Below are 27,824 nucleotides of genomic sequence, written 5' to 3' on the forward strand. Positions count from 1 at the left end.
CCAAGATGTGGAATTTGGAGGGATCCCAAAGCACCCAGATACGACCGTTGGGAGAGTGGGAGTAGTTGGAGATGAAGGACCAAGAAAGGGCTAGCGAATGGGCAATGCGAGAGCAATTGGGTTCAAGAACCTTTGTCTCAAGGAGGCAGCAGAGGTTGGACTTTGAGGATATGATGCGGGCACGTATCTCCGCTTGTTTAGCGGGGGAGTTGAGGCCACGGACATTCCAAATGGTCCAAGGGATCATGAGCAAGGAGGGGGGCGAGGCAACCAACCAGTTGTGGAACTAACTCGAGAACCCGGGGGAACACTATGGGGCCGTAACCGATACTCATGAAGGGGGGGAAACAAACAAGGGGGAAGTGGGGGAGGGAGGAAGCAAGGTGGGTAGAGGATCAGCCGAAGGGCCAAGGCCAGGTTTGAATTGGTTCGGCCAGGGGTTGGGCGTAACGGTAGGGGGAAAAGGGGTTGGGAGAATGGGTTGGTGAGGGTGGGTTGAGATGACGGGTTGAGTTGAAAGGGTTGGGGTGGGTTGGCGGGTAGATGGGTCGGGTGAGAGATGGGCAAAGCTTTAGTAGGGTTAAAAGGGGGAATGTGCAGGTTTAAAGGGAGGGGGAGGGGGTGAGGACATGTGGAGAGGGTTTAGTGAAAAGGTATTTCGTAGATGGAACAAAAGGGGTGTTGGTGTTAAAAGGTGAGAGGCTTGGGGTGACAGGGGGTGAAGGCGAAAGTGGTTTGCCAAAAGGAGGAAGAAAGCAGGGCGAAGGTAGAAGAGGGGGAGCAGGGGGAGTCAGCAGATCGGGCTCGCAGTGCAAGCAGGGCTCAAAAGGAGCAGTTGAGGCTGCAGGGTCACCATCGTCGCCAGGATCGAGAGACTGAAGGACTGCGAATCTGTTGTGGTCAACCTCAGAGGGTAGGTGGGCATCGGGGGACTCGCCTTGGGTAGGAACCTCGTCTGAATCCAGTGATCTTCTCCGGCGCCGGTTCCTGTCTTTTTTCCGGCCACGAGAAGGAAGCAAGGGACCTGCAGCCGACAGAGCAGGCTTCGCCAGGGCTTGGATCGAGGCCAGGGGCATGGCGACAGCATCGTCTTCCCTTGAGGCTGCTTTCAAGCTTTCCACTGCATCGTCTCCAGCAGCATCCTTCACGTCAACAGTGATCAAAGCTGCAGCAGTGACATCAACAGAGTTGCAACGGTGGTCGTTGGAGGCGCAGGGGTTGCAGCCTTTTTCGTCTGCAGCAGCCAAAGGGACAGCACCGATGCTCGAAGGAGGCGAAGGAGCAGGGGTGGCATGAGGCAGGCACTGTTTCGACGGATGACCGAAAGTCTTGCAGACTGAACAGTAGAGAGGCAACCATTCGTAGGACACCTTCTGGATGAAAGAGTGACCGTCTTCTTCCTGTATTGTAACGAACTCAGGAGGAGGCACATCTGCAGTAACTTCAACACAGATACGAGCGAAGGAGAGTCGGTCCATCTTCTTGGTTCGCTCGTCAGAGAAGAGAGGGTTTCCAATTGTTGATCCAACGATACTGAGACCAGAGGCACACCAATAGTGGAGAGGAAGACCTGGCAAGTTTACCCAGATGGGGATTGACTTGAGATCGATTCTGCTGAGAGAGGAGCGGTGGTCCCATTGCCGGAGGAAGATCGGCTTCTTGCCAATCAGCCAAGGACCACCCTCCAAGGCTCTTGACTTATCGACGTCATCGGAGAACCTGAAGATGAAGATGCCGCTGGAGAGAAGGTAGGTGAAGACAGACCCTGCCGCGCGCCATTGCTTGAGCAGAGAGGCTTTAACTACATGGAAAGGTGGGCGGGCGCCAAGGAAATGCCCCATGAGACAGCTTTGCCATTTGGATATTTCATCATCGAGCAGGCCCTTAGGACAGAATCCAATCTTGGAGTCATCGACGATGGAGGGAGGGACAAAGTGCAAGGAAATTCGGTCAATGGTAGTGGAGGAGGTGTTGGAGAGGAGGGAACTCCAGGTAGAGTGGTTCGGGTTGTCCTTGGCAAGGATAGGCGTATATGTCTGGGGCGAGTTAGAAGCAGTGGGTGTAGTTGAGGGGAGGGTGTCAATGGGATGGGGATCAGGTGTAAGTTTGAGAGGTGGAGGAGAGCTTGCGGAGGAGGAGGGGAGTGCAGGGCATGCCGGGAGAGCAGCTGGCGGAGCTGCCGGAGGGGGGGAGGCATCGCCGGAGAATATGGTCACTTCATCCTCGCCGGAGGGGAACTGTCCCTATTGAATCGTAATAGAAAGACTCGATCTCAGGTTCACTGTAGTACCTGTTTCCAAAAAATGTTTTTGTGCTTGACGAATCCTTCAAGGATTCCAGCTTGTCCACACCTTGTATCTCATGACTTCAAGCAGTCGACAGCTGATAGAATCTTCAAGTTCTTCAATTTTGACAGACATGGTATTGTTTCAATAGAAATGCACCCACTGATTTGGGCTGGAATTGGTTTGGGAGGTCACGGCTTCTAAGGGACTTGGGCCTAGGTTGCACTATGCCGGTCAGGCTCGTGCAGACGCAGGGCCAGCCCAAACCTGGACATGGACGCAGGTACCTGTCTGAGGTGATTTTAGACATTAGCCATCAGTTGGTTCCCCAATAGTCAGCTGGTTGGTAGTGCAGAAATTTTTTTGCCATTAAATAAAAAAAGCGTCAAATTTACAATACCTGTATCTGTTTTTCCTATTGAATACAGGGAGCATTGGCCACAACAAATATCTTCAAGCTCTCCATTAACTTTATGAGTTAGGGAAGCATATTTGTCTAGGCGTACTGCAGTTCAACAATTTAAATTTGTTGACCCCTGGATTCTTCATTTGTCTTCATCAACAAAACCATTCAGCCATATACTGTTGGATAAAGGTGATATTTTTTTGGCCCAGGTATGAAACCCACTGCTCTTGCAATGATTTATGTATACATTCTGGAAGATCATGTAGAGCAACCTTTAGATGTATGTATGAAAATGTTGGGTGAGAGATTGAAGAGTACTTTTTGGTCATTTTGATAAGTTGATTTTGCAATTTATGCTAGTGTGATCCAAAGTATTTAGCTGGATATGTAAATCTCACATTATCATTCATTCCTCATATTGGGATGATGGGCTTACCACCTGGTGGAGTAAAAAAACAAGAGCTTCTTGTTGGATAAGAAATAACTGACTGTGGTCTCTTCTTGCGAGCCATAGTTTACACCAATACAGTCTCATCCTTTCTAAGGGCTATTCTCTTCAAAGGAAGGATATCAAGGACACATGAGGCTTCTAGAGCTCATAACTATGGCTTGAAACACTAGCTTGGAGCTTCCAGGTGTTCCTATTAGTCCAACCAGAGCCTTAAGGTCTTCTTTTATAGCTTTATGCCTTTGAAGAAGATTTTGTTAGAGCCCTCCCTTATTAAATAAGTGCAGATCAATAAGTAAATATCCCCCCCCCCTTCATTGTGCTCAATGTTGTTTCGGTAAAAACATTTCATATTAGATCTCCTATGGTAGACTTCAGTTGATGCTTTTTGGGTTAGACATAATCCTCCCAAGGATGTTTCTTCTATTTCTGTGTATATGAATTAATCTACGATTCTGAGTGGAAAATGGAGGTCTGATATAAATTCTATGTTGTTTCTGAGAAAGAATGTGCTTGTTGCTGGTTAATACCCTCAGATACAATGCTGATTGAGTTTAGATCTAATTACAAGTTCATGGACTTTGACCAAAGAATCTGCTGCTAACTTGTTTCTTGGCATTAAACATATGGTTATGTTCTTAATTTAGATATAGTTGAGTGGGATAGCAGGTTTGTGCTTGCTTTTTTGACTGTCTCTACTGTAATAACAATCTATGAGCTCCTTTTTGATAGAAATTTAACATATTTTAACAGGAGCATGGTTTATGGGTGGCCAGACACATACTTTTGTATGGGCAGCCACCTTGTTCTGCGATGTGGCAGGTCTGATGGTGCTAAAACTTTGTGGGCAGGTCGACCCTTAGGTCCCTTGCTCTCATGTCGAGTTTGAACCCAAATGGAGTTGGGAACTTGGCAAAGAAAATCACTAAAATCCCAGGTCTATGAAGAGGCTGCATGGGATTACAGAGTAGTTCAGACACATACATGGAAGGGTAAATGATTTAATTTGAAGCTAAAAATTGTCTAGTGGCTAAAACCAAAACCATTCCATAGAAATCCAATGGTTGGAATTGCCACATCAGCCTTCCACATGGCACAACTAGGTATGCCATATGGCCACCCATATAGTCTTGCCAAAAGAAAAATTGGAATTTATGTGTAAAACTGTTGAATAATGTACACCAGAATACCATGGGGGTATTTTGGTCTTTTTACAGTTGTAATATTGTGTTTATGTATCTCCTAGTTTAGTTAGCCAAGCTAGGGGTATTTTAGACATTATGCTGTAATCTCTTTTATTATAAATATAAGGCTTGTTGATCACGTTGATCATACAAGCAATATTCTCTAATTCAGATCTGTTAACATGGCATCAGAGCAGGTTTCGAATTAAGGATCTCCCTTCTCTTTCATTCTGGACTTCCCCTTCCTCTCTCTTTCATTCTCGATTTCTTCCTTCCTCCTCTCTCTCCTTTGTTCTTCATTCTCCAAAAAGGGGCAGCACTAATGAGGTGATCTAAAGATCTAGATGCTGCCCTCCATTACCTCATTCATGATATACACCTAAAAAATTCTGCTCGATAGAAGACTGCTCCCTCTCTGCGATATTTGCTGCCTTCAAAATTTTTTTTTTTTGGATTGATCCTCTCTACAAAAAGGGCTCGATTCACCTTTTGAAGTGCTAGAACTGCAGGGGAATTATTACAAAGGCTTCTATCCCTCCTTCATTGATCGATTTTTTCATATGATCGGTCTTGTTGGCGTACTTTGCCATTCTCGGGGTTGGACATATTGATGGCACGCTAGCCAACTGGTCCTCTTCGAGTAGGTGGATCTCGAATAATGGTATACTCATGTCTTATTTGATTGGCTCCATGCTGACTGCAAGTGGTTTCCTTCTTCTTGATACAGCCCAACAAATTTGGTCCGCTTGCAAGGAAACATATGGCCAGCTTGGTAATGATGTACAAGTGTATGAACTCCAGAAGAAGGCTAATCACACTACTTAAGGGGAGTTGTCTGTCTCCAAGTACTATGCTACCTTGCGCAGTCTTTGGCAGCAATTGAACCACTTCTCGGATTACCACCCTACTATTGCTGCCGATATTACTGCATATAAGAAGCATCTGGTCAAAATCCGAGTTTATGATTTTTTGGCTGGTTTGAATATGGAGTATGACCAGATTCGTGTTTGGCTGGTATGAGCAGTAGTCTCCTCTGAAGAGAACCGTCGAGCTGCTATGCTCCAACCTCCTATTACTGACAGATCAGCCCTCTAGACTGCTGCCCAGGCTACTTCTGCACCTGTTGGACATGTTTCTCTTGGTGATTCTACTCCAAGGACTGTTACTTGTGAGCACTGTCACAAGCCTTACCACACCAAAGAGAAATGTTGGAAACTTCACGGGAAACCAGCGGACTTTGAGGCCAAGCGGGCTGCCAAGAAAAAGACAAAGAACAAGGCTCATCATACTGAGACTGTTGCCACAGCCCCTGCTATTGACATTGGTCTATCCCAGGATGATCTATAGGCATTCCTACGTGTGCTACAGTCTTCTGCTGATGCTGCTGCTTCTACTACATCAGCTCTTGCTAATTCCTCTACTCCTTTAGGTTCACACTTCGCCCGGTCAGGTATTCCATTTGGTGGTCATTGTACTTCCATAGCTTCCCATGCTTGGATCATAGATTCTGGAGCTACAGATCACATGACCGGTTCCTCTAGCCTCTTCCATCGCTATTCTCCCACTTTTTGGGAAAGAGAAGGTCAAGGTGATTGATGGTTCCCTTTCTTCCATCTCTGGAAAAGGAATCATCAACTACACTTCTTCTCTTACTTTGTCTTCTGTTTTGCACATTCCTAATTTTACTACTAACCTTCTTTCCATTAGTAGTATTACTCGTGATCTTAATTGCAAAGTAACATTTTTTCCTTCCTATTGTGTTTTTCAAGATCTGGTCTCTGGGGAGACGATTGGATTGGGTAAAGTGCACGGTGGATTGTACCTGCTTGATGATGGTCGTCTTACTCCACCACCATTACCTTCTCCGCTACATCAGAACTCTTTGGTCTCTTCTGCACTTTACCAATGGCACTCTAGATTAGGTCACCCTCCATTAGGAATTTTAGCACATTTATTTCCCACTTTGGTTAAAGGATGTAATAAAGATGATTTTTTTTTGTAAGGCTTGTGTTCTGGTCAAACAGACACGTTCAACTTATTCTATTTCAAATAAAATGAGTTCTTCACCTTTCCATTTGGTGCATTCTGATGTTTGGGGCCCTAGTCGTAAGACTTCTATTTCTGGTAATCGGTGGTTTGTTTCCTTTATTGACTGTCACTCACTCACTCTAGAAACACATGGGTTTATCTTATGCACACAAAAAAATCAGGTTTTTCATGTTTTCAACATTTTCATAAGATAGTCCAAACTCGGTTCCAGGCTACTCTCAAAATTTTGAGAAGTAATAATGGAACCGAGTATATAGAAAATCAATTTCAAAAATAATTTGTTGATCATGGGATTATTCACCAGACTAGTTGTGTTGATACCCCAGCCCAAAACGGTGTGGCTAAAAGGAAGAACCGCCACTTATTAGAAGTGGCCAAAGCATTGATGTTTGCTCGCAATGTTCCTTCCCAATATTGGGGGGATGTTGTTCTCACTGCAGCCTATCTCATTAATCGGTGGCCTTCTCGTGTTCTTGACTCCCGTAGTCCGGTTGAGATTTTACTTGGGAATTCTTACTTTGTGGTTTCCCCCAAGGTGTTTGGCTGTGTGTGTTATGCTAGGGATACCAAATCTCCTGGCAAACTTGAACCCCGTGGGTTACGGTGTATTTTTTTTTTGTTATTCTCCAACCCATAAAGGTTATAAGTGTTACCATCCTCCTTCCCGTTGTACTCTAGTCAGTATGGATGTCATTTTTCATGAACGAACTCCTTATTTTTCTTCCCCACCTCTTCAGGGGGAGTGTTCTAGTGAAAATATGGTTCCTTCTCTTGAGTTCCAGCCCACTTTAGATGCTGCCCAGCCCACTGGAGATGCTGTCCGGCCCACTTTAGTTGCTGCCCAGCCTCCTTTGGCTGCTGTCCCTTCATCTCTAGGGAATCCATTACAGGGGAGATCATGGAAAATAATGGTGGTGATGTTCCTATTCAGGAGGAGCTGACTCCAGTCAAGAGAACTATTAGTGAATTTCAGAAGAGAATTGACAACTCCAACATCATCACCTATAAAAAAGGATGTTCCAGACAAGAGCAACGTAAATCCACTATTGCACCAATGCCTATCCAATTACTGACTCAGGATCTAGATCCTACTTCTCCTGGTAAGACTTCTTCCTCCGACCTACCTATTGCTCATCGCAAAGGTACTAGGACTTGCACTCTGCATCCCATTCCTCGCTTTGTTTCTTATAGTTCTCTTTCTCCATCCTTTCATGCATTTGTGTCCTCTCTTTCTTCTGTTACCATTCCTAAAAATTGGCAGGAAGCTTATGCAGATGGAAAGTGGAAGGCAACAATGTTGGAAGAAATGAGAGCATTGAAAAAAAATAATACTTGGAATCTTGGAGCTCTTCCTCCAGGGAAAAGACCAGTGGGATGTAAATGGGTGTTCGTGGTCAAAGTGTCAAACAGAAGGTTGATGGGATTGTGGATCGATATAAGGCACACCTGATTGCAAAGAGCTTCACTCAGACATATGAAATTGATTATCAGGAGACCTTTGCTCCCGTTGCAAAGCTGAATACAATTCGAGTGTTGCTATCTTGTGCAGTCAATCTTGGATGGGACCTACAACAACTCAATGTGAAGAATGCCTTCCTTAATGGAGAACTTGGTGAGAAGGTGTATATGGATATTCCACCAGGGTTTTCTTGTGATAATAATAAAGGCAAAGTGTGTAAATTGAAGCGTGCACTTTATGGGCTGAAGCAGTCGCCTCGAGCGTGGTTTGACAAGTTTCACAAGGCCATGGTTTCTGTAGGCTATAAGCAAAGTAATGCTGATCATATTCTCTTTATAAAGAGGGTTTGTGGAAAACTCACTATTCTTATAGTCTACGTTGATGACATTGTTGTTACTGGCAATGATGGTGATGAGATCAGCCATTTGAAGACCTTTCTTGGGCAGGAGTTTGCGATTAAAGATCTAGGAAAGTTACGGTACTTTCTTGGGATTGAGGTTGTCAAGTCCTCTAAAGGCATGTTTCTCTCTCAAAGGAAGTATGTCCTGGATTTATTGGCTGAAACTGGCTTGTTAGGATGTCACCCTTCATATACTACTATGGATGCGAATACTCGTCCCAAAGAAAAGGAGGGTGAACCTGTTGATAAAGGTCGGTACCCAAGACTAGTGGGGGAGCTGATTTATCTCTCACACACACATCCTGACATTGCTGTTGTTGTGAGTACTGTGAGTCAATTTATACATGATCCCTACTCTTCTCATATGGAGGCTGTTCTTCGCATTCTTCACTATTTGAAGTTAGCTCCTGGAAAAGGGATTCTCATGTCCCCTCATGGTCACCTACGGGTAGAGGTGTATACTGATGCTGATTGGGCTGCTTCTATAGATCGTAAGTCTATCTTTGGGTATTGTTCTTTTATTGGTGGCAATCTTGTCACTTAGCGTAGCAAGAAGCAGAATGTGGTGGCTCGTTCTAGAACTGAAGCAGAATTTCGTGCTATGGCACAAGGAATTTGTGAGTTGCTTTAGCTGAAAGGCTTGCTACATGACTTTGGTATTCCTATTCATCTTCCTATGATGTTGTACTGTGACAACAAGGCTGCAATCATCATTGCACATAACCCGGTACAGTATGATCGCACCAAGCATGTTGAAGTGGATAGGCATTTCATCAAGGAAAAATTAGAAGAGGGGGTGATTTGTGTTCCCTTTGTGAAGTCTATTGATCAGGTTACTGATATTTTCACCAAGGGATTGTCTGGAAAGCTATTTCATCCAAACTTAGTCAAGTTGGGCATGATTGACATATTTGCTCCAACTTGAGGGGGTGTGTTGAATAATGTACATCAGAATACCATGGGGGTATTCTGGTCTTTTTGCAGTTGTAATATTATGTTTATGACTTTATGTATCTCCTAGTTTAGTTAGCCAAGCTAGGGGTATTTTAGACATTATGTTGTAATCTCTTTTATTATAAATACAAGGCTTGTTGATCACATTGATCATACAAGCAATATTCTCTAATTCAGATCTGTTAACAAAAACCATCCAGGAGGGGTGGCCTTAGCCTGGGTAATGTGCCTTTTAGAAATTATGCCCTTCTCTCTAAATGGCTATTGAAATCTCCTAGAGAGGAAAAAAAAAGTTGGGACTTGATGATTAAATCAATATATGGTCTCTCAATATTTGGGGGAGGGATTATGAAATGCCTCTTATGGTCACTATAGTCTGTCCTTGGAAGAGTATTTGGAAACTCCTCCCAAGGTTGATCTTGAGTCACATTAGATATCAGGTAGGTAATGATGCTCACAATCAATTGTGAGAGGATCTATGCTGAGGGAATAAGCCTTTTCAATTTTGATTCCCTGTGGTTTACAATCTCCTTAGTGTTAAGGGAGATGCATTCCTGATTGTGTGAATCAGTGCCCTGAGGGCCTTGAGTGGGACTTTGGGTTTAGAAGAACATGGAAAGAATCTTAAATCCAGGATGTAATGATGTATCTGATCTTTTCAATTCGTTAGTTGACGTCTAATACCCTATTTACTGACCTGATGTGTACATTTGGACCTTTCTAGTGATGGCTCCTTTTTCTTTCGAGATCCTTCTTTATGGCTTCCATAAAAAACCCTCAAAACAATATGGTATACCCTTACAAACTGATCTGGAAGCTTCCAACTTGTCCTAAATATAAGGCATTGGCTTGAGAGGTGAGCCATGAAAAGTTAAACATTTGTGACAGATTGCTAGGAGTTTTATCTTTCCACATGTTTGCCTTATTTGCTTGTTAGATGGGAATATGTAAGTCATTTGTTTATCCACTGTCTTTTCTAAAGCCATTTAGTGCCAGCTAGTGTTTCCGTAGGGTAGAACTGGGCTCCCCCATAGGGAATTTGCTGTCTGATGGATTTTTGGCTTGTCCCTGGGCTTGGTAAGAGGGCAAATTGGTGTGGCGATTAGTTTTATGGGCTAGTGTTTGGACCATTTGGGAGGAAAGCAATAATCAGATGTTCAGAGGTCTTCATGCTATTGTCTTGAGGACTGCTAGATGGGCTGTCATGCTGGAGGCATTTAAAGTATCTCCATTGATTATTTCCTGAGACAGTCTATGGTGACCACATCTGCACTCATAACCCCCCCCCCCCCAATATCCATCACTTCTGGGAACCAGCCCTTCCTCATCTCATGAATTTGAACATGGATGGCAGTTCTTTGGGAAATCTTGGGTCAACAGGCATTGTGGCGTCTTAGGAATGCTGAAGGACCTATACGGCTTGTTTTCTCTTGTCCTATAGGTGACGCTAACTCATTTGCAGCTTAGATGCTATTTTTTAAGGGGATTCGGTTTCCACGATCAGTTGGCTCCAGGATTACACTTGTTGGCCTAGGAGATATATTAATGTTATTAGGAAGGCAAGGTTCTTACTTCTAATTGTTGAGAGGGAATTTCTCCCTTTCAAGGAGGCTCTGGTGTCACGCTGTTCTTCCCCCCCCCCCCCCCCCCAAAAAAAAAAAAAATAATAATAAGGGACAGAAAATGCTAGCTGGGCGCGGCAGTCATTTCGCCCACCCCTGTGTCTGGGCGCAGGGGCAGTGCACCGCACGCACCAAAAACTGGAAAGGGGCAAAGGGGATTAAGAAAACTGTTTTATGGGTGCATCTAAAAGTCTCGATTATTGTTGTCATTTTCTGGTTTTTGTTCTGATGCTAAATGTATCCCAAAAGATTTTAGCTGAGAAGTGAGAACCATCACATGTATGAAAGATTAGTTTATTTTTATTCTATGTTCTTCTTCTGGGTCTTGACTACTAGGGTTCAAAGATTTCAGCTGAGAAGTGAGAACTATCATGTGTATGAAAGATTAGTTTATTCTTATTCTGTTTTCTTCTTCTGGATCCTGACTACTAGGGTTCAAAGGTAGTAAAGGTTGATACCTCTCCAAGTGCTCCGCCAGTTACCCTTTCAGATCATAATGCAAGAATTACTTGTATGAGGTGAGTATTGCCCATGAGTTTTCTTGATCCAGAAAATATGTTGATTCAGTGATGCATCACAGTTTTGTGCTCTTTTTACTAGGAGTTTATATGAAATTTAGAATTACCTGCTGCCAACACATTTCAAGCTGTTTTCTTATGCCTGACATCTGTCATATTGAACGGTTCCCCCCCTCTGGCACCCCTCTTATGGTTAAATGCTAAAATATTTAACAAGATGGCATAAAAGCAGTTATATTTGTCGAGCTGAATGTTAAAGTAACAACATAAACTTAAATTTGTGTAGCTAAATTTGTCATGTTGAGATGGATGAGTGGCAAGACTGGGAAGGATGAAATCCAAAATAATTGCACTTGTGGGAACTTAACAGCATCACTAATGGGTGACAAGATGAGGAAAAGTTAGTTTAGGTGGATTGACCATTTGAAACAAAGGTCAACAAAGGCATGTAGAGTGCCATGCTGCAAATTAACTTCATGATGGCCTTAGAGGAGAATTCCAGAACAGGATTCCTGCAATGGAGCCCTAGTGGTTGCAATAAGTCATGGTGAGTTCAGTTTTTTTTTCCCCCCTCGATGTCATTATATCCATAATTATCCAAAGATCGTGAGCGCAAAGTCAGACCGGCATATAAGAACTGATCAATCAAAACCCTAACCAAAGATGTTTCTAACAAACCCGATATTATATCTAATAAAACAAAAGAAATTATTTACTACAACTTCATCAAACATGAAACAGGAAAGTTGATTCTACTTGTACCTGAAGCAGCACTAAGAATAATGAAGCTCTGAAAGTTGCAGACATGTAAAACGCTACTTTACAATGCAGGAATCCTTCAGGCTTTAACCCTTTACAATGAAGATCGAAGGGAAGGATTCGAGGAATAGTGTTTCTGAAATTGGGGCTTGGTGATTGTGGGATGGTAAGAGAGAGATGGCTGGGAGCAGAGACTCTACCGCAGAGAGATTGGGCATTGCTGTTGGATAGTACTCATGAATGGCGGATGACAGACACTGTCGTCTTTATTCTTTTGTAACTGACGATACATTCTCTCTTCTGATGTCTGATTTCTGAAGCGAAGGCTGGCATTGCAGATCTCTCTCCTACCTCTCCTTATCTACATCTTCCGGCTGTAGCGCTTGCAAAAATGTCTCTGCTTCTATCTCCATATCGCCGACAAGCTCCGAGGTGCGATTGTTGATCTATTTTTTTCCATCTCCATTGGTTTTGCTTTTACTCTCTGGGGAGAAGACAACACGTTGAATTTGGTATCTTTAGTGAACAAGCTGCATTGCCAACCTTGTGGGATTCGTTGCCAGTGATCGCACTCCCTCTGTCTCTCTCCCTTTCATCTCAACAAAAACAGAAAACCCTCAGTAAAGTCTTGAAACTTTTGAGACATTACGGTTTTATTCAGTTTAGTAGGTTTAAAAATATATTGGTTTTAGATGGTTTAGAACCGATGGTTTATTGGTCCAAACCCAAAACAAACCGATTAATAATTGGTTGAGAATTTAAAACCAAAACTGAACTGATTACTATTCGGTTTATCGGTTCCAGTTTAAACAGTTCAATTCGGTTTCGGTTCAAAATTCACACTCCTAGCTTCAATGGATCCCTGTATATCCTTTTTGTGCTAGAGCCAACTATCTTTGTAGTGGCTATCAAATTACCCAAAGCTCATAACCAATAGCCTACAAAGATCTAGACTTGTAGGTCTCTCAATAACCCTCTAAAAGAGAAACATCAATAATCTGGTCAAAGATGATCAGATCTGTTTGCAACTCTGATCACGAGGCCTATTAGGTGTGAGGAATGGGTTACCAAAATTTGATGTGCATCTGATGGTTAGATGGGGAGAAATCAAGAGGTTATGAAAATAAAATAATGTAGTCCTAGATAGGTAGGAAACCTACTAGGAACCAAACAACAGGATCAAATAACAAAAGGGGCTGCTGGTTCGAATGGACAACACTAGGATTTAGGTCAATTCCTAGGCTTAGGGTAGGATAATGGGAATATAGTTTATACGATTAAATTAGGCAGGTTTTGGGGAGTTTAGAAAACTAGATTTGGTTAGGTTTAGATGAGAATTCAAAATTCCAGAAATTAGGGTTAGGGTTTCAGGTTTTGGGTTTTAGAAATTAGGTCAAATTTAGGGTTTTGAAAGACAAATAGGGGCAGCAGCTTGGGTCGAGTGTAGGGGGTGTTAAGGAGAGGCTGTGGTTTGAATTTGAAGTAATTCTAATGGTTAAATATGGCTGGGCAGCAAAATCTAGGGTTTAATGGAGTTAGGGTTTATGGGATTCAAACAAAAAATAAAGGGGATCGATTGGGGGAAAGGATTAGAGGGTGAGAAGAAGAAATTGGGTGTCAAACTTACTGGAGATTCCACTGGCAGCAGCTTGAACAGATGTGAAGGATAGAACCACCTTCGAATTGGGATCCTCTCGGCCATCACGGCACCGGGAGTCGATCGGATTCCACCAAACCCTTTCCACCTTGATAGAACCACAAGGATGCACACTCACAAGGAGCACAGGAGTAGCAACAATGGCAGCCAACAAGCAAAAGCTTTTTTCATTAATCAAAATTCGTATTCAATGCTGGCCTCCCTTACAAACTTATATAGAAGACTCAAAAATAGACTTAGACACTAAAAAGGAAAGGCCAAACCCTATCCCTAACCTATTAGGTAACTTAAACTGTCTAGGAAACTGAAATACGAAAATAGACTCAATACATGGCTGGACTTATAGAGTCCTAATCCCGCCCAACTTACATCACATGACCACTTAACCAAGTCACATGATCACTTAAATTGAACCAATTGGATGCAACCAATTTGAACCGGTTTAATTAAAAACATAAAAATAAACTAAGTATTGGGCTAATCCCGTATGCAACCTATATACCCCTAATTTAGGCTCATTAAAGTGGGCTATTACATAGAAAATCCTAAAGGCCCAACATATATTTATCCCAACACTAGACTTATTCCTAATAAAAGAAGCTCAGTTTGGTGATAATTCTGCATCATAAAAAGTGACTAAAATTAAAAACTTAAGAGTTAGTAACAACATAAAACAGCAACAAAAGTGAAGAAATAGCAAGTGTAAATAAAATATAATATAAGGGAATGAAAATGGAAACAACAACAACAACTCAGCCTTATCCCAACTAAATGGGGTCAGCTGCATGGATCCTTGCCCTCCAATCAGCTCTATTTGAGGTCATACTTGATTTAAGGTCTAAGTTATGCATGTCTTTTCTCACTACTTCTCCTAAGGTCATTTTAGGTCTGCCCTGGCTCTTTTAGTTCCTTCAATCTTAATCAAATCACTCCTCCATACAGGAGCATCTAAAGGCCTCCATTGAACATGGCCATGCCACCTCAAACAACTTTCTCGTAGCTTATTATGTATCGGAGCTGCTCCCAAATCAGCTCTAATACGATCATAATAATTCCTTATTTTATCCTTCCTAGTTTTACCACTCATCCATCTCAACATTGTTATCTCTAATACGCTGAGTTTATCCATATGATACTTCTTAATTGCCCAACATTCCGCACCATACATCATGCCAGTCATATGACTGTCCTATAAAATTTTCCTTTAAGTTTTAAAGGAATACATCGATCACACAATACTCTGGACACACCTCTTCACATCATACATCCTAATTTAATTCTCTGTGAAACATCATCCTCTATATCAACTTCTTTGTTTATGACTGAGCCCAAGTACCTCAAATAATCATAACTCCAACTTGGCATTAATCCCTGCTTTTCTCTCATCCACCAAAACAATCTCATCAGCAAAAAGCATACACTAAGGAACCTCATCTTGAATGTCTCTGATTAAATCATCCATGATAAGCGCAAACAAATAAAGGCTTAAAGCTGATCCTTGATGTAACCCAATTGTAATTGGGAATTCACTACCTTGGCCCCCCACCTTTCTTACACTTGTCACTGCACCATCATACACATCTTTAATTATGTCCACATATTTACTTGAAACACTGCTCTTCTCTAACACTTTCTAGATTAACTCTCTGGGGACTCTGCCATAAGCTTTTTCTAGGTCAATAAAGATCATTTGGAGATCCTTTTTGCAATATCTAAATCTTTCCATGAGTCTCCTAAGTAAATACCTTCTATTGTGGATCTTCTTGGCATAAAACCAATTTGGTTCTCCGTAATAGTAGTTTCTCATCTCAGGGGGGTTTCAATAACCCTCTCCCATAATTTCATAGTATGACTCATTAGTTTAATGTCTCTATAGTTATTGCAGCTCTGAATATCACCTTTCTTTTTGTAAATTGAAACCACGATGCTTCTCCTCCATTCATCTGGCATTTTCCTTGTGTTCATAATCTTATTAAACAACTTAATTAGCCAAGATAAACCACAGATTCCTACGCTCTTCTATACTTCTATTGGGACCTCATTGGGCCTTGTGCCTTGTTTACTTTCATCCTCCTTAAAGCTTCTTTTACTTCAGACACGCTAATTTTTCGTATTTATCTATGACATGTGTCTTGATGGGTAATTGTGGGTACCGCGACCTCGGAAAGGGGTTCCATCCGCCTTGCGGGCGGATCCTTTTTGGGGATCCCTTGGCGACAGGGGGTTTGGGGTCGTAATGAACATGATAAAATAGAAGGATTCGCCACCTAGGATTCAGGACTAGGACCCAAAGGGGTAGCCCCATCCATGGTGAGTGGAAAGGACTACTCATGGTTCCATTTGGTCTAGTCTGAGTCTATGTAAGAGAGAGGAAGGTTAATGTAGCTCTAAATAGGAGAAGGATCCTATTAGAGGCCAAGCAAGAGGATCTCAATGGGCTGCTGGTTCGAATGGGCAGAATAGGTAAACTAGGGCAGAATTAGGGTTAGGATTAGGGATTTGAGTTAGGGTTTTATTTAGTAATGATGTGCAGGTCAAAAGGAAACTAATGGAATAGGTTTTGAATAGGTTTAAACAGAAATTAAAATTCTGAAACTCTAGGGTTAGGGTTCCGGGTTTTAGGTTTTAGAAATTAGGTCAAATTTAGGGTTTTGAGTGGGATCTAAGGGCTGGGGCTGAGGTCGAGTTTTCTAAACAGGGAGGGGGATGTTCGACTGTAATATGAAGGTTTTCTGATGGCTGAATTGGGTTTTACAAAATTTAGTGTGTTTTTGGGTTTTATGTGAATGAGGGAATTTAGGGTTTGAGTGATGGGAAGGGGCAGCAGCTTAGATCGAGTATAGGGGGGGTTGAGGAGAAGCTGTGGTCAAAGAATGAGAGGATTCTGATGAGGGAACAGGTCTGGACAGAATTAAGACTAACTAGGATTTATGGGAATTCAAATTAAAAATAAAGGGATTGAATGGGGAAGGAGAAGGAATAAAAAAACAGAATTAAACTTCAAACTTACCACAGGAATCCACCGGCAGCAGCTTGATAATTGAAGGAACCTCCCGATCGTCTCGATGCAAGGAGTCGCAGGAATCCACCCACCCTATCCACCTTGAAATCCACAAGGGTATCACTCACAAAGGAGCAGGAACAGCAGCAGCAGCAGCAATCGGCCAGCAGTAACAGTCTTTTTTAATTCAAATTCAATGTGGGGGAGCCCTCCACGATTTATTTTATTTATAATATGGCTTTATGCCAAATCCTACTACAACTTAATGACTTCTCCTTCACAAAATCGTGGAAGGGAAGGAATTTAAACTAAAACTAATAACTTAAAATAGTAAAAGACCTATTTAACCCTACTAACTTAAGTTAAAAGACATCTAACTTAAAACAACTAATTTAAAAGAAGATTCCATACTAGCCAATAGGATTTAAGGACTTATTAACCAATAAGAACACTTCACTTAAATTAGACCAATTGAACCAATTGGGTGCAACCAATTCTAAACCGGTTCAATCTAAAAACAAGAAAATAAACTAAGTATTGGGCTAATCCCGTATGCAACCTATATACCCATATTTTAGGCCCAGAAAAGTGGCCTATTACATTAGAAACCCATGGGATCAAAGGCCCAACATGTATGTAACCCAACCCTAGACTTATTCCCAATGAAACAAGCCCTATTTGGTGATGAATCTGCATCAAAGGTGTTAGCATAATGACATATCCTATACCAACATGCAATGCCAACATATGATTGATTATCATGCATCAAATACATCAAAAACTAAACACGTTATTCTCGCACCCATACACTACTATTTACACTAAAAACAAGCTACTATACTGGTCTACATTATGCTAAAACGAAAAGATAATGAGGAAATATATACCTGAAGTCGAATCTGAAAGGGCAAAAAGCGAGAAAAAGTGTTCCCGATGCAAATGCAAAGTATGGGGTATCTCCCGGCTCAGGTGGAGATGGACAAACGGCTTTCGACGGACAGAGTAACGGCTACGTAAAGTGGTTTTGGGTCACTCGGGCTACGGATAGAGTAACGGCTAAGTAAGGTGGCTTTACGTCACTCATACTATGGATAGAGTAATGGCATCACAAAGGGTCTGATTGGATATCGAAAAGGGATCGATGGAAAACTTCGAAAAAACAGGGTAAAAAGGTAGATTCGGGCCACTTAGAGTGCGGGCAGAGTAACAATAACACAAATATTGAACATCGAGGCGGGCTAAAAGAGGGCTCACTCCAAAGTCGGAAAATGGGCATAATAGCTCATTTCTTAAGGCTAGAGGCTCTCTTCCAACAAGGGGAGGGGGCCCTCTACTTATAGAGGGACCCCGCATACCGTGGCGTCGCCAAGTACGGATTCCGTACTGGCAGCGCCGCTGAAAAGGACGCCGTTCAGTGGCACTATATGTCTGTGGCGCCGTGGTGCTATATCGTCCGGACGCCGCGGAGGCCATCCGCAGCCTCCAAAGTGCCATGGTGCTGAAAAAGTATTTTGGGGGGTTTTTTAGGCTAAAGAAGGCTCTTATGACTGTTTTGGGGATTTTGGGACTGAGGGGGGTCCCCATTGGGCAAATCCTTCTTTGGAGAGGCATCGATGTATGTCTGTATCTAGTGGTTGTCATCGTCGGGGGAGGGTGGCAATTTTGAGCGTGAACAGTAATGCAGTCTTCCGGAACACTCATGGTTTAAAGTAAGGGTGTTAAAAGGTCCAGTTTCGGTTAAACGGTTCGGTTTCGTTCGGTTTTGACTGCTTAAAGGTAGAAACCGTAACCAAACCGTTTAACTAAATGGTCTTATAATCAAAACCTGGACCGTTTGGTAAACGGTTTTTAAACAGTTTTGGTTAAATGGTTCTATACGATTTTACATGATTTTGATTAGATGGTTCTATACACATTTTCTACTCTATTTATTAATACTGGTTATTAATTAATAGTTATTACTTATTACTTACTAAGTTATTAGTTTTTTTCTAGAAAAAGGAAATCATTAATGAAGAAACATGACTGCTTAGAAGTTACTAGTTGTTTTGACTTTTTATTTATTTAAAAAAAAAAATTTGTTAAAGTTTTAAAAGGGTTAGACGGTTTGGTTATAATCGGTTTTAATTCGGATTACACGGTTTGAAACTGTTGGATTAATCGGCCTAAACCGAACCAAACCGATTAAATAAACGGTGTCATTTCTAAAACCATAACCAGACCATTTAACTAAACGGTCTGTTGGTTTCGGTTTAAACGGTTCGGTTCGGTTTAGTTTTGACACCCTTAGTTTAAAGTATTGCACTGTATCGTATGGGTCGATTCGTATTGGTATCGCCGGGTATCGATACGGTACAATGAGATACGTATCTTCTTCTTCTTTTTTTTGGAAAAATATCATGTATCGATAAGTATCGCATTGTATCGGCCAGTACGATGCAATACTACCGATACATACTGATACTCATCAATGCATCAAGTTAAGGGGTTTGTAAAAAAATTAAAGTATCGGTACGCATCGCTAACGTATCGGCCGATGTAGTGCGATACATGCGACACAGGCCATTAAGAGCCCGTGTTCACATTCCAAAACTAAAAAATGAATTCTGAAGACAGAAGTGACCACCTAAGAGTCTCATTCCTTGCTCTCAACCTCTTTGTTTCCCACTTTTTTGACTTGGGGTTTACATTGAAGCATAAGAAACGAATCAGATTCAACCAACAAACCTTTCTTTCGATCATTCAAGTCAGAGATTGAAGGAGAAGTTCTCAGAAAAGGTAGGTTTTCAAAGCACTTTATATTTTTGGTTAAATCATAAGAGAACTTGTCTCATTATACAATACTATTACTACATGTAAGAAACCCCATCCTTTTATTCCTTTATAATAATTTCAATTGAATGCACTTGTCTCATTATACGTTCTCTATTTTTGTGTTTATGCATGATATATGTTATCTATTTCTTATTTATACTATTTTTTGCTCCAAAAGTGTATTTCCATACATCTCTTGACCATTTTCATGCATATCTTTAGTATATCCTGCGTATCTCTGATATAATACGATACGTCTCTTAAAATCACCCCACTAATACGATACGTGATACCGATACTTTAATCCTTGGGAACATTATTAATCAAAGTGTCTTCATTTAGTAGGCTGCAAAATTAACCTTCCCATCTCTTCTTAATGTTCTCATCCCTTATCAGTACTTTACCATCTTCACTTTTAATACATCTAACATGGTCAAGATCTCTGCTCTTCCTTTCCCTCACTTTAGCTATCTTATAGATAGTTTTTTTCACTTCCTTCCTTTGCGCTCAGATTGTTATAAAGATCTTCATATTTGTTTGCCCCTTGCTTTTTCCACAATCTTCTTAGCTTCTTTTTCTGGCAAATTTATACCTTTGTAGATCTTCTACATCCTTAGTCTTTTGCCATGTCTCAAAACTAGCTTTCTTAGTCTTAATGGTTGCTTGAACCTTATCATCCCACCACCAATTCTCTCTAGAGGATAAGAGGAATGATGTTTTCCTTTGGATTCGCCTAGGACATCTTTAGCAACCTTCTTAATACAAGTAGATATCTCATTCCACATCATATTAGTGTCTCCCTCAAAGTCCTACTTTCCTTGTTTGATCACTTCATTAGTAAATGATTTCAAAGTATCTCATTTTAAGCTCCACCACCTTATCCTAGGTAAAATAAGCTTACGTTTCTTATGATTCTGTGTAGTGAGGCACATATCGATGACCACTAATTTATGTTGTGTGGTTAGGCTCTCCCTTGGAATAACCTTACAGTCCTTACATAACAATCTATCGGACCTTCTAGTTAGGAAGAAATCTATTTGATTATTATGATGTCCACTTTTAAAGGTAACTAAATGCTCCTCTCTCTTTTCAAAGTAAGTGTTTATAATGGATAAATCATAAGCCATGACAAAATCTAAAACTGAGACCGCTCCTCATTCCTCTTTCCAAAACCATATCCTCAGTGTACACCTTCATATCCTCTACGATCTTTCCCAACATGTCCATTCAGATCATCCCCTATAATAATATTTTCTCCTTCACTAAAACGTTACAAATCCATTTATGTGTTCCCAAACTTATAACTTACTCCTTTCATTCAATCCTACTTGAGGCGCGTAAGCGCTAATTATATTGACAACCTTTTTCTCCAACACAAGCTTAATGGATATAATCTATCTCTGAATCTTTTAACATCCATCACATCATTCTTTAAATCTTTATCCACTACTATGCCAACTCCACTTCTATTACTTTTATTCCCCTGTATACCAAAGTTTAAAGTCATCCAATTCCTTGGCTTTTTAACCCTTCCATCTAGTCTCTTGAATACAGGCTATGTTAATCCTTCTTCTCCTCATAATGTCTATCAATTCTAGACTCTTACAGTCTTACCTATTAAAGATCCAGTGTTCGAAGATGCTTATCTAATCTTACGCTTTTGGACTAGCGTCTTTACCTGCACTTGTCCATTGTGCGAGAACCCTTGCCTACTTTTCACCGCATCTGGACGCCAACACAGCATGTCGCTTAGAGGGGACGCCCTAGGTAACCCTTGCTCACTTTTCACTACACTCGTGTCATAGTGTAGTGCGTCGTTTATTTTATCAGGGAACGCTCTAGCATAACATTTATAATATAAGGGAATGAAAGTAGAAACTGAGGAACATATTGGTAAGTAGGTATAGAAAATCTAAAGTAGGATAGAATTAGAAACCAAACCAATGAGGTGCTGCCTCAGGCCTTTTAGAAGGTAGTGAACTACCAACAGTTTGAGGGATCGATGGGATATCATAGAATCATCTATAGCACCAAAAATCTGTCCAAAACTTAAGAAGGAACTCAGCCAACAGTTTGTGGACAGAATAGTACTTAAGAAAGCAAACAAAATAAGAAAAGTAGCATGTGCAAGACTGAAGAACAGAATCTAACCTTTTAATGGTAGAAAAAGAAAAAAGAAGAGAAGAAAGGATATTTTAGGTTTCTCACGTAACTGTGGAGAAAGCATACCACCAATTCCAGCCTTGGCATCCCACTAAAGTTTCCTTATTGTGTCTCACAATAGAGCAGTTCTGAGAGAACTCAAACATGATCAAGGCTAATTTGTTTCTCAAATTGTTGGTGGTGGGTATCATCCCCTCCTTTTTATTCATAACTTCATGGAATTAAGTGAAAAGGCGCACGTTCTCTGTCTGGGACTGCACCCAGACACATGGGGTGGGACAGGGGCAAGGTTTGGGTCATTCAGGGGGGGGTGCGGTCATTTTGCCCACCCCCCATGTGTCTGGGCGCACCCTGCACCCCCAGTGCAGAGAACTTTATCCCTTAAGTGAAATAGGAAACCCCTATGTATTGTAGGGAGAATCCTATTTAGTTGGGATAAGGCTGAGTTGTTGTTGTTGTTGTTGTATTGTATGGAGAATCCCTTACAACTTGAGTCTTCTTCAAAATTAAAACTATTCTAGAACTTTAACAAAATAGAAACTACGATCTGGAATGGTAGGACATCTGTCCAGCCTTTAAGAAAAACTACTAAAATAAAGAATGCAACTTACTAAAATAGAAACTAATGTATAGGCCTTAAATTCCTAATATTTGGGCTTATAGAATTTGGCTCATTACAAAAGTAAACCCAAAATAATAAACTCATGGCCCATATAACCCGTTGGACACTCAAATTTTAATATATTATTCCAATCCAATGGCCTGGTTTGCTGCTGGCCTTCATGTTCTTCTGAACTGCATCACTTTGCTTATTCATTACTTACTTTTTACAAACGTTGCTGTTTTCCAGATTATTTTCCCTCAACGAAACATCTCTTTTTCGAAGTGAGGCACAAATTAAAGATAAAGTTTTGATAACCTTAAGCTGTGATCACTTCATTCGTCTATGGTGGAAGGTATAGATTGCTATAATTTCTTCTTTTAATACAATGACAGTGATAAACCTTAAATATGTTGAAATTCATCATGGTTATACCATTTAATCTCAGCCTTTCCGCTCTGATTTGTTCTTCAAACATGCCATAGCTATAATTGATTGTTCTAAACTAATTGGAGGCAAGGAATGGTTAATATTTTACCAATTGCATAGTTACTCCACTTTGATTCCAAGGAGGTAATACTGAAATTCACCAATATGTCAAGAACTGAGTTATGTTTGGGCCTAGAACCATAGTTCAATAACTTCGAATATGTCGGTAGTTTCGACATGTCCGAGACGAAACAGGATGCGAAACGAAATAAGCACTGTTCCGCCGAAATTTCGCTCATTTCCATCAAAATTTCGGTTATCTCAGTCATATTTTGGTATTTCACTCATTTCGGTCTAAAAAATGCACTGCTTTATCGAAATTTCAGTCATTTCGTTTCAATATTTCGGTCGTTTGCCCCCCAAAATGGCCAAGCGCAACTCATGGAAAAAATAGGTCGGTGTTTCGGTGGTTTTGACCTAACCGAAACGAGACGAGTTTTCGAACCTTGCCTAGAACTGGTTAATATCAACTAAGGCATGCTTAACTACCCACATTCTAGTTCAGCGGAGAGACCTTTGGCTGCATATGGTCATTGGTTATTTTCATTAATTGATCTTCCAATAGCATAGTCTTAGCAATTAAATTTCTTTCTAGCTGCTTGGTAATGTAAAAGTCGACCTCGAACCAGGGAAACCAGCGGGAGATCGATTGCAGCCAGGATCAACACAATAAGGATCTATTAATGGTGTGCAATAGCAGCAAACCTTGAAGATGATTGGGAATTGAATTTGGTCTTCAAAGGGTTTCTTCATAATAGTTTATTGCAGTCACAGAAACAGCACAGCAGTGTATGTTGAACAGGAAAAGGAGAAGAAGATAAAGAAGAGAAGGGGGAAGGGGGGGGTGTAGGGGAATGGCTCTCTCAGCCTGGGTCTCTCACCTACAGCTATCCAAGCTGTTGAAACATGGAATTTCTCCCATAACCGATGGCAACAAGGCCTGAAAATTCTGTTCTCCAATTCTGATCCTTCCTTACAATAGGGGGCCTATTAATAGCTAAGGCAAGCTTACAAAATAGAAAGTAGAAAATAGAAACTTCCTAAAATAGAAACTAACTGAAAATATAAAGTAGGAAATATAAACTACTAAAACCTAACTAAAATTAAAAACTACTAGGCTTTATAGTTCAGCCACGTGCAAGAATAACTAAAATAGAAACTAATAGATTTAGTAACTAAGTCCAAAATAAAATCAGGTCTTCAAGTCTTCTAGCAGCCGATCCTCTTTCTTGTAAAAGCTTGGATTCTCATGTGGTCCCCACCAAGGATCTTCTAATAATATTCTCAAAAATAGAAACTAGATCCTTGTCAAAAAAAAGGAAGCTAACTTGGTCTTCAATCTTCTAGAAGCTGTCCCATCGATTCTGGAGTGTCTTGCTGTCCAAGGCTTATAGAACAGAGGCACACATGATCTAAGTTGGGGCCCACTACACTGTGCACGTGAACAGTAACTTTGTTTTTGAAATCTGTTTTTGTCCTGGTCTTCATGCTTTGATCTGCATCACTTGGCGTGTAATATGTTCTGGTGCGTCTTCCCCCCCCCCCCCCCCTTTTCCCCCTCTTCCTTTGATACTTAGGTATTAGGTTCACTGCTTTAGGTATTAGCGGCATTTCTTTCAACCTGAATGATTTCAATTTTCAACCAATCCATAGTTTACAGTCGAGCTACCCTGGATATTATATAGGAAGTTTTGAATGAACAGAACCTTTTGTTTGAGATTTCATTGTCATTTTTTGTCTCTAAACAAATAATTTAAGAATTAAAGTTGGAGGTATGACATTGTTCAATTCAGTTGACCTGAGTTACTCCCACCTTGTTTCCCTGTAGGGAACCCAAATTTATCAATATTTCAAAACATGGGTTTTCGTCTGGTATTGTTGTAACTTGGGCTGCACTTTTGTCTCCTGGTACTAGGACAGGCAATATCAGTAAGGTCTTGGTCATCTCCTAGACAAGCTGGTGCACAGGGATGGCATTGGCCCTGGAGATGGTCTAAAGGAGATTTTCTTATATAGAACCTTTTATTTTATGATATCCATGTCATTTATTTTGTTTGAAAATTATTATTATGTGCTGTTTCTTGTCAAGACAAATATAATGCTGAATGCTGTTGACGGTGGCAATTGTTTTTTCATTATCCCATCTCCAGTAATTCATTGTGCATGCATTTTTAATTGTAGGACTGTTGCCAGCACTGTTTAAGAGGTCATAACGGCCCAGTTACGACTCTTTCAGATAAATTGCTAGGTGACTGTAGTGGAAAAGTACTTGCAAGTGGAGGTGAAGATGGTACTGTTCGTCTTTGGTCCCTGACCTCAAGTGGCAAACGTGGTCAACGTGCTTTAAGAACTACCTTTCATGGGCATGAGAAACCTGTCTCACTGTTGTCAGTTGCTGGGTATGAGATTTTCTCCTTATAGGAGTTTACTGGCTTCAGTTTTTTTATTTTTTGCAGCTAAGGAAGTTGAAGCTTAAATTCTTTAGTCTGCTGTTTATTCCATCCTTGAATCAAATATTCTTAAGATATGCCTATTCTACGTTCGTTAGCCAGAATGTGTACCAGAAGGTTTGTTTGTTAAAGGGGGAATGAGACTTATAGGTTGTGTCATTATTCTTTTTACCATTGCTATTCTGAAAACCCAAATATTATGTTGTACATGTTTCATGTCAAAATTTACATTTAGTGGAGATACAAATAAATGTGAAACTGGTATTGCTCTCTGCTACTTCATACATACTTCTTATATTGATTTCTTGTGTTTCAATCTAGTGTTTTAAGGCATCAGTCTTTTCCTTCCACAGGCACAAAACCTCTCTCCTGGTGAGCATTTCAAAAGATGCAAAGGTGTGCTACAGTTATCAGTAAAACCCTTGTTTTTTTTGGTATGAAATGTGTGCAAAATAGAATTTGTTAATCTCACCATAATTAGTTGGACTAACATTTTAGTTTGATTGAGTGGTTTGGTATCTTCTGTTTGAAGGGAGTGAATAAATCTGATTTTTCCTTGCATTGTGGTATAGAATTTTAATTAAGTGAAAATTTTGTCCTGCAGAAACTGACAATATCTATAACATTTTTCATGAGTGAAAAAAAAGAAACCCAGAGGCCATCATGTTCGAAATTTTCCATTTGAGGCTATTCTGAAAGTTGCACATGTTGATATAATAACCATATTATTCTTTATTCTGGTTTTGCAAATTGCCATAGCACCTTCACCTGGACAGTACAAACAGTTGAAGCATGTCTTGCTTTTTTTCATTCTTATAGAAGTATGACTAGTGATCTACCCCGCCCCCCGGCTTAAAATTTTTTTTTTCCTTTTGATTCTGAAGTTCTTGGAGCTATCCATGCAGTTGGTATTGGTTCATAGTATTTTTAATTATGATGTTGTAGAAACAAAATTGTTTTTTATCTACGCTTAATGCTTCACAATGCACAGTAAAGCCTGGGAGAACCCATGGAAAAACTACACTAGGCCTAGTAAAGTGTTATGCTTCACTATCTGCCACATGGCTGATAGTGGAGCATTAATTTCACCATGCATAGTGAAGCCTAGGAGGACTCAAATAAGAATTAATCAACCTAGATGAATTCTCATACTCTTGGGACCTTTTTTGAATTCTTCTACCCTGTACTTGATGGCTGTCTTAAACATTTGTATTCAGCCAAAAAAAAATTTGTATACGATTCTTCTTGTTTGCTTCTTTATTGGGCTATTTCCTATGTAGGTGCGTATGTGGGATACGACTTTGTCATCTGCTGGTCGCTCCTCATCCTGTGTGGGAATGAATAGTGTGCTTGGAGCACCTGTGGGTATAAAATGCCATGAATCACTATGTTATATTGCTGCTGGTACTGCGGTTACAGCAATTGACCTGAGAACAACGCGAAGAGTTGTCACAGCAGCAATTCATCAGCCAAAACTCTACTCTTTTGAGATGCTGCCCTCTAAATCCCTCATCTGCACTGGTGGAATTGACAAGTAAGAGTTTCTTCTTTTTTTTTAAAATCCTTTTTCCTTTTGCAATTCTCTTCTTCAAAAGAAGGGGGTGGAGGAATACTATTTGTGGCCAAATGGTTTTTCAGACAGTGGAGCTTTCACCATTCTAAGAACTAAATATCTTTTCAGATCTTGTATATTTGTGCTCTGCATAGAGAAGATACTGTTGGTTAGTGCTTGATATCTGTGCCCATATGAATCCCCAAGTATTTTTACTGAATTATTTGTAACTTATCCCATTTCCACCTTCTATCATTCAATGTAGTTCCTTCAATTATCCAAATAATTAGATATTTTGATGGACATAACTTTTGTATCAATCACATAATGTTGGGCCGTAACATGCAAATGAAAATGAAATTGGGAATCTATGATTGGTTCATCAGAATTATCCATGTTTTTGTGTTGTGCAGAGTGATGCTGTGGGATATTAGGAAAACCCAAGAGAAACCAGAACCTATGGCAGAGTTGGATGGGCATGTGGGTCCCGTATCACATCTACAAATTGATCCATATAAAATAATCAGTGGAGGGCCAGAAGATTTCTACGTGAAGGTTTGGGAGACTGATACTGGTGTGCAAATGAATTCTTTGGAATGTTGTATTCCTGATGAATCAGGCTCCGGAATTGGGTGCTCTGCCATGGCCGTTGATGGGTCTCGAATGGTAACTGGCAGCTGTGGTGTAGAACCTGGATCAGCATACTTTAGGGACTTCAGCAATGCTACTCATCCAATTGCTTCAAATGAGGACGGCGTCTCTTCTAAGTATTGGGAGCTAGAAGTGCACTCTGGTCGCCAATGACTGACTGCATGTTCAGCTTGCAAAGCTCAAGTCTTCTGATATATTTATTGACCATACACATTGGTTTTAGACGAATGTTTATCTAGTTACTGATATGGTAGTGAAAAGCTAGAGTTTTTATCTTATTTTTTTTTTCGTTTTGTATATGGTAACCGACTAGGATAATACTGTAAATGGATATATCAGATTGAATTAGAGCATATTTGTAT

At 40.7% G+C, this 27,824-nt stretch overlaps 1 protein-coding gene across 1 annotated transcript; it reads left to right on the top strand.

The window, feature by feature from the left end:
- Positions 1–2,768: 2,768 nt before the first annotated feature.
- Positions 2,769–27,739, top strand: LOC122671351 (F-box/WD repeat-containing protein pof1-like). Its single transcript, XM_043868511.1, has 7 exons — positions 2,769–2,900; positions 11,240–11,325; positions 22,570–22,675; positions 24,991–25,208; positions 25,613–25,655; positions 26,540–26,793; positions 27,225–27,739. Exons 2-7 carry the CDS (start codon positions 11,321–11,323, stop codon positions 27,613–27,615), a joined length of 1,017 nt encoding a protein of 338 aa, XP_043724446.1. The 5' UTR covers positions 2,769–2,900; positions 11,240–11,320; the 3' UTR covers positions 27,616–27,739.
- The last annotated feature ends 85 nt before the right edge of the window (positions 27,740–27,824 follow it).

This window comes from Telopea speciosissima, chromosome 8, assembly GCF_018873765.1.
Source record: "Telopea speciosissima isolate NSW1024214 ecotype Mountain lineage chromosome 8, Tspe_v1, whole genome shotgun sequence".
In the NCBI taxonomy this organism is placed as follows: domain Eukaryota; kingdom Viridiplantae; phylum Streptophyta; class Magnoliopsida; order Proteales; family Proteaceae; genus Telopea; species Telopea speciosissima.